Source organism: Rhipicephalus microplus, unplaced genomic scaffold (genome assembly GCF_043290135.1).
Source record: "Rhipicephalus microplus isolate Deutch F79 unplaced genomic scaffold, USDA_Rmic scaffold_17, whole genome shotgun sequence".
Taxonomy (NCBI): domain Eukaryota; kingdom Metazoa; phylum Arthropoda; class Arachnida; order Ixodida; family Ixodidae; genus Rhipicephalus; species Rhipicephalus microplus.
Genome location: NW_027464590.1, coordinates 4,978,914 through 4,992,812, shown reverse-complemented (window position 1 = coordinate 4,992,812; position 13,899 = coordinate 4,978,914). Strand labels below are relative to the sequence as shown.

The window sequence follows — 13,899 nt, the reverse complement described above, 5'->3', positions numbered from 1 at the left end:
CACTCTTTTGACCAAGCAGAAATGCCTTTGGAAGTTGTCAACAGGTTGGTAAGAGGTGCGATGATGGAAGAGAAGTTGCGCACAAATCGACGAAAGTATGAGCAGCACAGGCTGATAAAACTTCGAAGCGTCTTGATGGAATTGGGCTTCGGATAGTCGGCCACGGCGCGGAGTTTCGCCGGATCCGGGAGAACACCCTCTTTGCAGACAACGTGACCCAGTATAGTGAGCTGACGTGCGGCAAAATGGCACTTCTTGATGTTAAGTTGAAGGCCAGCAGAGGTGAGACGTGAGAATAGCACGAAGACGAACAAGGTGAGTGGAAAAGTCGCGGGAAAAAACGACGATATCGTCTAGGTAGCAAAGGCATGTGTTCCACTTGTAGCCGCGAAGGATGGTGTCCATCATCCGTTCGAAGGTAGCTGGGGCGTTGCAGAGTCCAAACGGACTGACGTTAAACTCATACAGCCCATCAGGTGTTACAAATGCAGTCTTCGATCGGTCAGGATCAGCCATTGGAACTTGCCAATATCCTGAGCGTAAATCTAAGGAGGAGAAATATTCTGCCCCTTGCAAGCAATCGAGAGCGTCGTCGATGGGTGGCAACGGGTACACATCCTTCCGAGTTATCTTATTGAGCCGGCGGTAGTCTACACAGAATCGGATAGACCCATCCTTTTTGCGCATAAGTACAACAGGGGACGACCAAGGGCTCTGCGATGGCTGGATGAGACCACGCTTGAGCATATCGTCGACTTGTTCGTTGATAATACGGCGCTCTTCCGCTGAAACTCGATATGGTCGTTGGCGTAAGGGAGCATGAGTACCGGTGTCAATATTATGCGTGATGTTCGCTGTGCGACCCAAAGATGGTTGAGCGCAATCGAAGACAGAACGGAACTCTCGAAGAAGGGACAAGAGTTCGCTTCTTTGTGTCGGCGATAGCTCAGCGGCAACAGAGGGCTGGAATGAGTCTGGCGCGGGCAGTGTGGCCACAGGTGGCGTCATAGCATTGAGCTGGAGGTGAGGTGCGTGTTCGGCGAACTCTAGAGGGCGCAAGAGGTCAACGTCTTGTATGTTACCCAAACATTCTCAGCGAAGTAAGGTAACTGGCGACGATAGCGAGTTCGCGACGAGCATGGCGGTAGCACCGGATTCCACGGTGAGTACGGCAAAGGGCAGGTGTAGGCTACGGCGGCGGGTAAATACGTCAGACGAAGTGAACAAAACAGTTCCGGCAGGAGCAGCCGTACAGGTCAGGGCTACAAGGGCGGATGTTCTCGGTGCTATTTCAGTGTCTGCAACAACGACAAGTTTGTAAGCTTCAGAAAGAGAATCCACCGAACAAGAGGTTGGCAGCGGTGTAAGGGCAACTTCTGCACGTGAGAATCTATGATGGCCCGATGACGCGAAAGAAAGTCCCATCCAAGAATGACTTCGTGGGAGCAGGATGCCAGCACAAAAAATTCAATGGCATAAAGTTCACCTTGGATAATGACACGTGCAGTGCACACAGCTGTAGGTTCTATGCACTGCGAGTTGACCATGTGGAGCCTCAGGCTCGAAAGAGGCGTCGTCACCTTTTTCAACTTGCGGCATAAGGTCTCACAGATTATGGAAACGGCGGCCCCTGTGTCGATAAGCGCTTGTGCGGCGGCCCCCTCAACATTGACGTCAATAACGTTTTGCGGCGAGAAAGATGGAGGCCTTAAGCAGTTCGAATTGTATGCAGCTGTTGCCTCCGGAGCTGCAGCGATCAGTTTCCCTCTTCCATAGCAGGTCGGCGACGCATAGGTGACAGGGAGCGTCGTCGTGGCGATGGTGACCGATGGTTTGCGAAGGGTCGAGGACCGTCAGTGGTGTACCTTGAAGGCGTCATAGACGACGACGCCATTGGCCTGCCCACGGCGTCGACTGGAGGGGGATCTCGGCGACAGTGGCGGGCGACGTGTCCAGCGATACCACAGGCGAAACAGATGGGCCTATTATCCGTTGTCCTCCAAGCTTCTGGGCGACGGTAAAATGGAGCTGAAGATCTCGCGTAGGGATACAGCGCCGCAATTGGGGTTGTAGGCAGGACATAGGGTGGCGTGGCAGGTTGAGCATACGGCATACGCTGTTGCGTAGGCCGAGCAGCGACGGCGGCGTACGTGAGAGGCGTTGTGACTGGTGGTTGCTTATGCACCGGCGGAAGGGCTTCAGCGACTTGGGTCCGAATGATGTGTTGGAGGTCCGGTGCCAAAGCTTGCGTGAGCTCATGTGTCAGTGGCAGCAGTGACAGCTGGCGCGCTACCTCTTCGCGGACGAAGTCCTTGATTGTCAAAAGCAGCGGCTGCTGGTCGGTAGGATGGGCAGCTAGGTGCAAGCTTGCGAGCGTGTCTGGCATCGTGAGGGCTTGACGAGCAATTGCGCGCTGCCTACGCAATTCATCGAAGCTTTGACAGAGGGAAACGAGGACAGCAATGGTGGGGGGATTTCTCGCGAGCAACATCTGAAAGGCGTTGTCGTCAATGCCTTTCAATATGTGCCTGATTTTTTCTTCCTCAGGCATGATAGAGTTGATGCGGTTGCATAGATGCAACACATCTTCAATGTAGCCTGTGTAGGTCTCGCCTGGTTGCTGCGCACGGTGACGTAAACGGTGCTCGGCTTTAAGCTTGCGTGCCGCAGGTCGTCCAAAGACGTCCGTAATAGCCGTCTTGAATGCAGACCACGTAGTAATGTCAGCTGCGTGGTTATTAAACCACAGTTGCGCGGTGTCCGCAAGGTAGAATGTGACGTAGCCCAGCTTACTTGGGTCGTCCCATTTGTTACTTGCGCCGACTTTGTCGTACCTCGCCAGCCAATCTTCGACGTCCGACTCAGTGGAGCCCGTGAAGATAGGAGGGTCTCGTTGAGGATACACGGCACCACAAGTGACATGGACGGTCGAAGGTCCCACGCGGAGAGGCGTCTCGGTGGCCATGTTCGTGTCACGTAGAGGGGGAAGCTTACGGGAGCGAAGTTCCAGGTTTGTACGCGAGTCCACACACCTCCACCAGATGTCACACAGTTTATTCACGTACAGACCTACTGGAAGGCCGAGGAACGCCAAAAGAGCGAGGAACGCCAACAAGCCGAAAATACAAAACAAACGCAAGCTCGGGTCGCGCGTGCACCAACGCTGTGGCTTGCCGTTTCATGCTGCTTCGTCGTCGTTCACATAGTTCCCTACAGCAGTTAATACGAATTCTTCACGTTGGTTTGCGTGCACTGTTTCAACGTCGTCTTTACTCTCGTCGCAGTTTCCTTACCACAATGGATGATACGGATCTTATCGGTCATTAGCTAAGCTCACATGCACGCTTTGTTGAAGCACTGTAGGTTGTGTGAGCGTTAGTACGGCATGAGCGAGTTATTATCAGAGACTTCAACCAATAGGTCTCTCGTATTGCATTTTTCACCGTCTAAGCATTCCTCTCGTGCCGTTTCCGTAGCTCATCTTGAATGTTCAACCACCAACAAAAAGGCTAGAAACCAGCCCGCATGTCAAGCTGCCTCACAAAAGCAAGGATGACGGGGCAAAGGCTAACTTGAAAAGCAAGTTCCAGACGATGATGACAACAGGGCTATCGCACAATTGAATAGTGCAGGCAAAGAGAAATATGTCAGCATTCTCATCATGACAAGATTGGCAGCTACGGAGCTGGGCATAATGTTTACAGCCGTGAATAGCTTCTTAATGTCGTCATTCATTATTTTGGAGTGTTCTGAAAATGTAAGGGAGATAAAATTCGATAAATTATTCTGAAACATGCAATATTCTGAAATTTGTAGTAGTGAAACATTTTTACAATAAGACAATGGACATTTGGAGGGGAATTTTCGAAAAAAAACATATTGAGGATTGCTATAACAAGATTCGACTGCATAGTGTAGTACTTTCGAAGAAGTGCTAAAGGTTGATAATTTGAACAACCATGAAAAAAAGAAGAGTGAAATGAACAATCCACAAAATGAAAGTAAGCTCATGCTACGCAGACAAATAACAAAGGAGTAAGGTAGATCCCCACCAAGGAGCCTTTGCAACAAGGTAATCAAGCCTGCCTCCCAACACACAAACAGCAGTATACAAAAATTCAAAAGCTCAGTTATTACGAAGTTTTATAAGATGTCCATGTGCAATACAGTAAATTGACAATGAAAAGTGGCAAAGGACTTCATACTTTAGTCAACAGATGATTCATTGGCACAGTCATTTCCCTTCTTCCTTGTGTAATGTGTTTTGCAAATTTTACTTGCTCTATTATCGCAGCAGCAGCTCAATATCTTCTTATTTTCCAGCATTGGTTTACACTTGCACTCTGAGCACTGGGTGGGTAGGTGCCCATTTGTATGTGTTTCTTTTACTGAGAAATGATGTTCACACGTGCACATGTTGCACATCTTTCCATTTGTACCACACAACTTTAGCCACATGACAAATGTATTTCATATACCCCTCCAGCACTGCATTCTGCATATGATTTCGTGTAGTGCTTCTTGCACCCTGTTTTCGTGCCACCTATGAATGTGCATAAGACTGCAAGCTCCTTAAGCATCAAAAACTTCACCTCAACTCCATGTCGTTTCCCAACCTTCTTGTGGTGGTACAGCATTGTATACACATGGGCCACAACTATATATGTCTTATCGATCTTCACCCTTCGAGAAGGAACATTAGAGTTTCTGGCCTTCGACAAAGCCCCTGCACCCTCGTAGCACAAGCACAGCCAAGCTTTTTGAACTGGGCATGCGCAAAGGGGCATTGTCTAATACTGCTACAACAAAATTTTCGCCACGATGTATAATTTGCGATTCCCTGTCAGCTTCCCATCAAGTACACAGTTCGCCGGTGTGCCGCCGAGCTGGTGGGCTCGGCGGCACACCGGAGATGGGTCATCCTAACCCGCTTGACTTCTTCGCTACGCAGTTCTTCGTGCTGCCCTGGATCCTGATGCTACTGCAGAACTTCGACAAGCCTACTCGGTCTCCACTACCATGCGGCGCTGACCCCCTGCCTGTGAACGCGTCACCTCGCCATGACGGGGTGCGCCAGCCCGGCCTGTACTGTGCACCGGAATGCGCGCATCACCGCCAAACGCTCTCACTACGGTTGCCTCGTGGTCATCAGCTGGCATCTTGGATTTCGGGCACGCTATCTTCCGACAGCGCCACCGTTCCTTGGAGCACCAATATAAACCCTGGGCAGACGCTCACTGTGCCTAGTGGGCTCGGCGGCACACCGGCGATGGGTCATCCTAACCCGCTTGACTTCACTACGCAGGTAACGAATTACCACTGCCTTTACGCTAAGCGAACTGGATGCCGATCATTACTTGTTCTGCTGAGCCCACGGCGCTCCATCTCTGTAGTTCTCGATTGTGCCAAAATGCTGTTGAAATTGTTATTAGCAGGTGATATTGAGACTAATCCTGGACCTAGGAATGAACACTGTGTGGTGTCTAGTGACATGCTTGATATACTGAAGACGTTGCAATCTGGGCAGTCGGCCATGCTTGAGCAGTTAGGTTCAATCAGATCAACCCTTGATGAACATGAAAAAACGTTCAATGACCTGAGCTCGCGATTGACCAAAATAGAATCCGACTTACTATCACTTTCAAATGTTCAGTCTCAATTTGAAATCATTGAAAGTGTTGCCACTAACAGCGCTGCTCAGGTAACTAGGCTGTCTGACCGGATTAGCCACATGGAAAGCACATCCCGAAGGCGCAACCTGATCTTTTACAGGTTCAGTGATGTGCGAAACGAGGCGTGGCGTGTTAGTGAAGAACTGGTTACTGATCTCTGTCACAAAAGCCTGGGCATGACTATTCGAAGTCGTGACATAGAACGTGCCCATAGACTCTGAGCTTATCGTGAAGGGAAATGGCGACCGATAATAGTAAAATTTGCCCACTTCAAGGATAAAGAAGCACTCCTTTCGTCTAGCAGTAAACTGAAAGGCTCAGATTACGGCATCAGTGAAGACTTTGCCCCGGAAATTCGTGTAGCCAGAAGGCGCCTTATCGAATTTGGAAAAGCACAGCACTCCCCGTTTAAGCTCCGTTATGACAAGCTTATCTGTGGCAGAAAAACGTATGTTTTTGATCAGGCTAAGCAGTTGGTTGTCGAACCTCAGGCCTAGCAACGCAAAAGCCACGAAGACCGAATCAGAGTGTTAAGCATGATCTCTCACTGCTTCACACTAACATTTGCAGCTTGATGCCAAAACGCGATCCGTTATGCACCTTGATCTCTTCTTCTAGCAACGTCATTCTGTTGACGGAAACGTGGCTAACCTCTAACATACTTGATTCCGAGATTCTTCCTGATCTGCCAGATTTTGATATCTTTCGCAAGAACCACTTTGATGATAACCGTGGGGGCGGTGTGGCGATTGCCACACATCGCTTGCTTAAGTGCTCTGCTGTAAATGTTAAAAATTCTCTGGAAATGGTTTGGACGTGCTGCCATGCCCCTTCACCGCACATGTTAATCGGCTGTTGCCACCGTTCACCATGTGCCGATAGCTCCTTTCTTTCGTCTTTTCAGGAAGCATTGTTAGAACTAACAACAACGTATCCCAACACTCCCGTCTTATTATTCGGTGATTTCAATTTTTCTTCAATAGATTGGAGTAATGTTGCGTCATGTCTTGCACAAAATAACATGGCTGCAGAATTTGTAAACATAAGTTTGCTTTTTCGCCTCTCACAGCTGGTCAATAAACCTACCCGAGTAACCCAACACTCATCAACAGTCTTGGACCTCCTTTTCACGTCACACCCCGATAATGTGCCCCCCCCCCCCCCCTTCTTATGTATATCCATGGTTTTCCTGACCACAACGTCATTCATGCAACATTTCCTTGCAACATCTTAAAAAGCAAGAAATCTAAAAAAGTACTCACGCTATACGACAAAGCCGATTATTCCAGCATCAACCGTGAACTTTCCGTTTTTCACGAGAAACTTGCCCTTACATATCGGCAGCATTCAACCGAGAGCATTTGGATACTATTCAAAGCCAAAATGCTGCGTTTAATGAATCTTTACATCCCAACTATCGCTATAAATGAATAAGCCCGTTCCCCCTGGTTTAACAAGTCTTTGAAAGACCTAAGTAATAAAAAAGCGATTATTTTGAAATGCTAAACGAACTGGTTCATCCTCGGCCTGGCAAACGCATAATAAGGACGTTAAAGAATACAACGCAGTAAAAGCACGCGCCAAGCGTGACTACTATTCGACTACCATACCAAATATGCTGCAGTCTAACCCGCGCTGTTTTTGGAAAGCGATTAAGCCTGATATTAAAAGTACTATTTCACTATGTGATAACATGGGGACACCCATTACCGATTCCGAAGTTCCCGACGCACTGAATCTAGCGTTTTGTTCAGTGTTCACAAAAACGAGTACAGATGCATTACCACACTTTCCATATTTCAATTTTTCTCCAATGGAGGGTATTGAATTCAGGGCAGAGGGCATTGTCAAGGTCATTGACTCCCTGAAGTGTTCATCTTGCGGTATTGATGGAATCAACGCTTAAGCACTAAAAAGTACAAAATATGCGTGCAGTGCGATTCTTTGTATTATCTTTCGGCACTCACTTGACACAGGTACAGTGCCAGATGATTGGAGGACAGGGAAGGTCATTCCAATCTTCAAAAAAGGTGACCGGTCATCCCCTGCAAACTACCGTCCCATTTCCCTCACCAACATATGCTCCAAGATCATGGAACACGTCATCTACTCTTAAGGGGAGATGCGAGTCGAAAAATTGCGTTTTTAGCAAAATTTCTCGTATTTCTGATTTTTATTGCATTGTAATCTTCAAACCTTCTTTCATCTGTGAAAATTTCAAAACTAAATTCGAACCGCAAAATGCAAAAAAATGTGTATGATGGCATCGCGGTGGCTCGAAATTTCGTGAATTTGCGCCGATATTGGCCATCTTTGACTGCGCGCTGCTCCCCGTCGCAGTGCCGCCCGCCATCGCGATCGGTTGGGAAAGTTGCGTCCGGCCTTCTTCATACAGCTCCGACGACCGCCAGTTTCGTACGTGTGCAAAAAAAAAAACTACGAGGCCTTTTTATCACGTGGTTTGAGCGGTTTGAAACACACGGCACCCTAAGCCGCATCGCAATTGGCTACCGAGTCATTGTCAGCTGTGTTGGTGGCGGCCATCGGCATTTGGTCCGTCTGTTTTCTGCGCGTCTATGCATATTTCTGCGATGGCAAGCCCGAAAAAGTGCAACGTGAGACCGCAGAAGTTTCGAACGAAGCACAAGTTCAAGGGAAGGCGACGTAAAGCGCCCCGAACGATGGCGACGAACAAGAACGCGCCTACGTGTGCTAGGCCTGACGGCGGCATCGACGAGTGCACGAGCGACAGTGGCTGCGATGAAGGGATTGACGATGCGCTTTCTTTCGTCAGTGCTTCGAAAAAGAAGCTCGGCTTCTTCGAAAAAGACGAAAGACAGCGCGATGAGGTTTGTGCAACGACAGTTTTGTGCGACACCCTCTTGCTGACGGCACTTGTGGCAGGTGGGGCATGCCCTGCTTGCGGTATTCAAAAACTTTCCGTTCGAGAGCCGGCAGAAAAGCGCCAGGGACTTTCGTCGCTCCTCAAACTTCATTGCGAAAACAGCTAATGCTCAGTGACTGTTCTTTCGTGCTCCTATACGTCACTGCATCTTACGGCGGACGGCAGCAGCCCAGTGAGCCAACGGTACGACAGTGGGAACTCCCAAGATAGTTTCGCTGTAAATGTGAGGGCGGTGGTGGCTGCACGCAATGTCGGCATTTGGCATGAGCAATTGTCGAGATTTTGCTCCATTATTGGACTCCCAAAGCCAATGCACCACCGAGGATTTTTTTCGATAGCAAAGAAGGTGCACACCGCTGCCATGGCAGCTGTGAGTGAAAACTTGCGCCGATCCAGAGAGTTGACGAAAGAAGTAGCAGGCGAAACTGATGTGGCTGTTATGTTTGACGGCACTTCGCAGAAGAGGGGCCACAAAAGCCACAACGGGATTGGCGCAGTTATTTCCTTAGATACTGCCCTCTGCTTAGACTTCCAGGTCATATCAAATTACTGCCTGACATGCAGTAGGCACAAGGATATGGGCCCAGACGAGGAAGTGTGGCAGGCATTCCAAGGCCCAGTCTGTGAAAACAATGCAGACTGTTCCTCCCATGCCATGGAAACGGAGGCTGCGATGCACATTTTGCAGAGAACATTGACTTATGACACTCCACTGCATTTCATGACATTCTTGATTGACGGTGACAGCAAAGCATATAGTGCAGTTGCAGGGTCAAAAGTCTATGGTGCTGTCAATATAGAAAAAGAAGACTGCACTAATCATGTGGCCAAGAGACTTGGCACCGCGCTACGGAAGCTGCATGTGCCATTACCACGAGGGCAAAAAATGAAAGAGCCAGCCAGTACAGTCACCGAACTGTACAGTCACCGTACTGATACACCGTACTGTACAGTACCGTACTGAGTCACCGTACTGTACAGTACAGTCACCGAACTGATAAGCGGCCTCGCGGCAGACAAGCACACGGCCACAACTTGCTACAGGACTAGAAGAAACGACACGCTCGTACAAACAACCAGTCCTATTACATTCCCGCGGTGCATATTAACTGACTAAAAGTATGTGTGCCATGATTTTTTTTCTTCAAAACAGCAAAATTAAGTTTTAACAGCATTATTCTCGAAGCACAGATTTTGACCACTTTCTTTTGCTTGTTCGGTAAAAGTGGACCTAGGACAGCTAGAGCTGTAATTGTTTTTGCACAATGTAGCTAAATGTGCACAAAAAAAAAACATTGCTGGGAGCCTATATTTAATGGGCAGCTACGTTTTTTATTTTATTATAAAAAAGTTTCTGTATTTGGTTGCATGCAATGAACTTTACTGTGCTGTAATTCGAGAAGTACTTGTTCAATTTTTGATCAGCTTGCAGCATTGCACTCCTTAGGCTTTCTAGCATTCATTTATATGTCAATGGCTGTGTAATTATAGGTGCATACATTTTTACAGTTAAAAATGTTAGAATTGTTTGTTTTCTTTATTTTCTCAAAATGGCGATTTTGTACACCCTGCATGAAAATTACTGCAATATATCCTAAAATATTACAGATAGCAGAATATTTTATTTTGCAGCATGAAGCTATATGTTTGGAGCACACAACATAGGAAGCAGATTTTGATTTCTCTCGATGCAAATTTTTCAAACTAGTCTTTTGTATGCCCATGCAATGGCCACATTCAGGGCTGTGAAGTTTAGTGTACTGTAAAGTAGGAAATAATGACCCATTCAAAAAAGTGCTTCTTATGTTGCATGTCTTATGCTTTCTACTGTCAATCCCTATGTTATTTATAAATTTTTGACAGGTGGTTATTTTTCTATTCTGGTAAGAATATAAATTGTTATCTTGATTATTTATTCAACTAATAAAGCTACAGAAAAAATAACTACATTTTTAAAATCCGGAGAACAAGCTAAGTAGGCATGCCAACTTCTGTCACACTTGGTTCAAAAATAAAAGAGAGCCCTAAGAACCTTGGTCCCCCCTTAAAAATGAACCAGACCGTTGCACACGATAAAAAAGCATTTATTCTAAGAACAAGTGAAACTCCGCAAAATTTCACCATCTGAAAACATCATTTTAAATAAATTCAAAATGAATGCACTAGAGCAACAGCTGTGACCATGTAATTTTCATCATCCACTATTTTTCTGCTTCGACCCCGGAGTCATTCTTTCTGTAGTCTCCATCAAGTGTCGCAGTTCGAGAGGAAGTTGCTGTGATTTCATGATGACAAGTCACCTCGAAGGTCAGGTTTGCCACTTGCATAAAACTTTCGACAGATGAGATGACCTCACCTGCTAAGGTTTTGTATCGGAGCTTTGTGCCTTTCTGATGGCTCTTCAAGGCAAATTACCCTGTTGTTGCGATGCCAAACATCTTCTAAAATACAGTGGAACCATGATTATACAACTTTCACGGGACCAAGTAAAACAGTCATATAACCCAGGCGTCATGTAATCGAAAAAGAAACCCGCCCGCATTTTCCTACGGGGGGAACTCCAGTAAATGCGTTACAAAGTGGAGGGGGTATCGCGTGAACATTGCGCAATTGGGTATAGTTTGTGAATGTTTAACCGTTATTACACCTTTATTGTTCTTATTCATTGAATGAAGGAGAGTGGTATGACGCTGATGTTGGGTTTGCCCCACTACTGAGTGAAGGTAATGTTGCTTCCATCACATCTACTCGAGTCAAGAAAAGCATCAAGTCAAGCGAAAGCCAAGTAAAGACTCCCTTGCTTGAGTGAATTCCAAATGCACGATCCAGTGCCTAGACATACAGGGTGGCCAGCGAACGGTTTTGCAGGGCAAGCGGTTGATTTTTTACTAGCAGACACTGCCTGCGTTGGCCTTGTGAGAGGAGAGAGGGGGAGGGAAGCGACAGTTTTGCGGGTGTCTTTGTCACAGAACGAGCGCTAAAAAAAGAGCGCGCCGCCAAATCCTTGCGACAACGGGCGGCAGAAACGCCGCGAGGTAAAAAGAAAAAAAAAAGAAAGCAAACATCCAGGGCTCCCGGGCGTGCGCTCTCCCCGCAGAAGCACGGCTTCGCAGACGATCCTCCTCACCCCACATCGGCGGCCCAGCAAGGCCGCGATTTTTCTAGAACGAAGGAGGCGGGGTCAGACCGAGTGAATCATTCTCCGGAGAGGGCAGTCGAACCGTCTCGTGCCTCTCCCCAGCCTTCGCTGCGCATCGCGCCGACGAAATGAGAACGTTCTGGAAGGTGGCGCGGAAAGTATTTAATCGAGCGGCCGAGACGAGAAAGCAGGAGAAGACGGAAAGTTAGCGCCGGAGCGCGTAGGGATTCCGCCGTGGAGTCGGCGAAGGTGCTGTTTGTAGTGACAGAGCAGGAGATGAAGAGGAGTTCCACCTGAGGGGTGAAGGCTCGGGCTACAGGCAAGAGCGTGTGTTTACCGCTATTGAGCGAAGACCCGTGGCAACAGCTGCGTGTGTGAAGCCGACGGTTTTCCGGCGAAGAAGTTGAAGTTTGAGGAGTGGCCAATTGAAGACGGGAGGTTTCCTGGAAGAGAAACTTCGAGAGCTGCGGAACGACAACAACGCTGGACTTTGAGTGAGTGATTCTCGGAAGAGTATCATTCAGACTTGTGTTCCAAGGACTTTGGACTGAATAGGTTTTCTATCTCTTTAGTCCTTAAGTGTCTTGGTTGTCCAATGCATGCGACTGCATTGTAGTGCGTATTGTTGTCTGTGTCCGTTGTTTTGAGTGTGGTTGATTGTATTGTGTAGTACGTGATTGATTGGTTTGATTGGTGACATATTGTATGCAACTATTGTGGAGTGTGCATTTTTGTGTATTGTTTACGATCTGCCATTATTGAGAATATAATTTTGTTTGTTTATCAACTCTCGGCTCTGACTTGTTCTTTGGACCACAGCCGGCGTCCGCTGGCGCACCAATAAGGACCACTCTTAAATTGTCCACGCTTTCGTGGTGCGGTTCGGGGGGCCGATACTTCGGCTCTTAGAATTAGCCCGGCGATCGCCTCCCTAATAAACGGGACAGGTGTGACAATTAATCTGGCGTCCGCGAAACAGGACCTTTTGGTGCACAGTGTGTCCAAAGTAGTGAGAAAGAGCCTCGAGTTGTTGATAGTGCTATCGGAACGATTTTGTGTGTTGTTCAGTGTTCTCGTTAACGAGTGCAGGGGAGTGTTCCGATAGACTGATTTAGGCAGATACTTTTTGCACGCGGCAAGGTTTTAGTTGCGAGTTGCGAGACACAATGGATCTCGAAAAGTTAGTTGCTCTTGGTGAAAAGATGGGTCTTTCTGGCGCCGAACTACGGAAGTGGGTCACCCAGAAGGAAAAAGAAGAAAAAGAGAGAGCCAAAGAAGAAAAAGCAGCCGAGCTAGAAAAAGAGAGGTTGGCGGTCGAAAGAGCCAAAGCGGAAAAAGAAGCTGAGGTGGAGAGAGAGAGGTTGGCGGCAGAGAGGGCCAAGGAAGAAAAGGCAGCTGAGTTGGAGAGAGAAAGGCTGGCCGCCCAAAGGGCGAGAGAAGAAAGAGAAGCAAAGGAGCGACAGCTGAAAGAAGAAAGAGAGGCAAAAGAGCGACAGCTGAAGGAAGAAAGAGAGCAGCAATTGAAGTTGGAGCTGGAGAGAGAAAAGTTGGCAGCCGAAAGGGCGAGAGAAGAAAGAGAAGCGGAGATGGCTGAAAGGGAACGGCAGCGGCAGCACGAGATGGAACTCGAGCGGCTCCGTTTGCAACAGCGAAGCGAAACTCCCGTCCAAGCTAGAGTTGAAAGCAGCGAACGGGAAGATCACGGCTTCCGCTTGAACCCAAGCAAGCTGCTCGTAGCGTTTGATGAAAGGAAGGACGACCTTGACGCGTACCTTCACCGATTTGAGACGATTGCGAAGAGCCAGAATTGGCCGGAACATCAATGGGCAACTGCTTTGAGTACTTGCTTGAGTGGTGAAGCGCTCAGTGTGTACGGTAGGCTGACGCCGACCGATGCAGCCAACTATGCAAAGGTGAAAGCTGCTTTGCTGAAGCGATTTAGATTCACTGTGGAAGGATTCCAGGACAGATTTCGGACAGGAAAGCCAGCTGATGGTGAGACAGCTACGCAGTATGCCGCCCGACTTTGTCATTATTTCGACAGATGGATTGAACTTTCAGGGACAGCACAGGAGTACGATGAACTTCGAGAGCTCCTAATTAGAGAACAATTTCTTACTAGTTGCCACCCAAGCCTGTCATTGTACTTAAAAGAGAGGAAGGCTGACTCACTTGTAGACATG

At 47.9% G+C, this 13,899-nt stretch overlaps 2 protein-coding genes across 13 annotated transcripts in view; one reads left to right on the top strand and one right to left on the bottom strand.

Annotated features, from left to right (window-relative positions):
• Nucleotides 1–6,168, top strand: part of LOC142785027 (uncharacterized) — a 109,104-nt gene extending 102,936 nt beyond the window's left edge. For both annotated transcript variants that reach the window (XM_075883453.1, XM_075883454.1), the window contains one exon: nucleotides 4,952–6,168. In XM_075883453.1, coding sequence (XP_075739568.1) covers nucleotides 4,952–5,893 — 942 coding nt within the window. In that variant the 3' untranslated portion in view covers nucleotides 5,894–6,168. The remainder of the gene's footprint in view (nucleotides 1–4,951) is intronic.
• LOC142785024 (uncharacterized) overlaps nucleotides 1–13,899 on the bottom strand; it is a 424,940-nt gene that overhangs the window by 283,530 nt on the left and 127,511 nt on the right. The window lies entirely within an intron of this gene.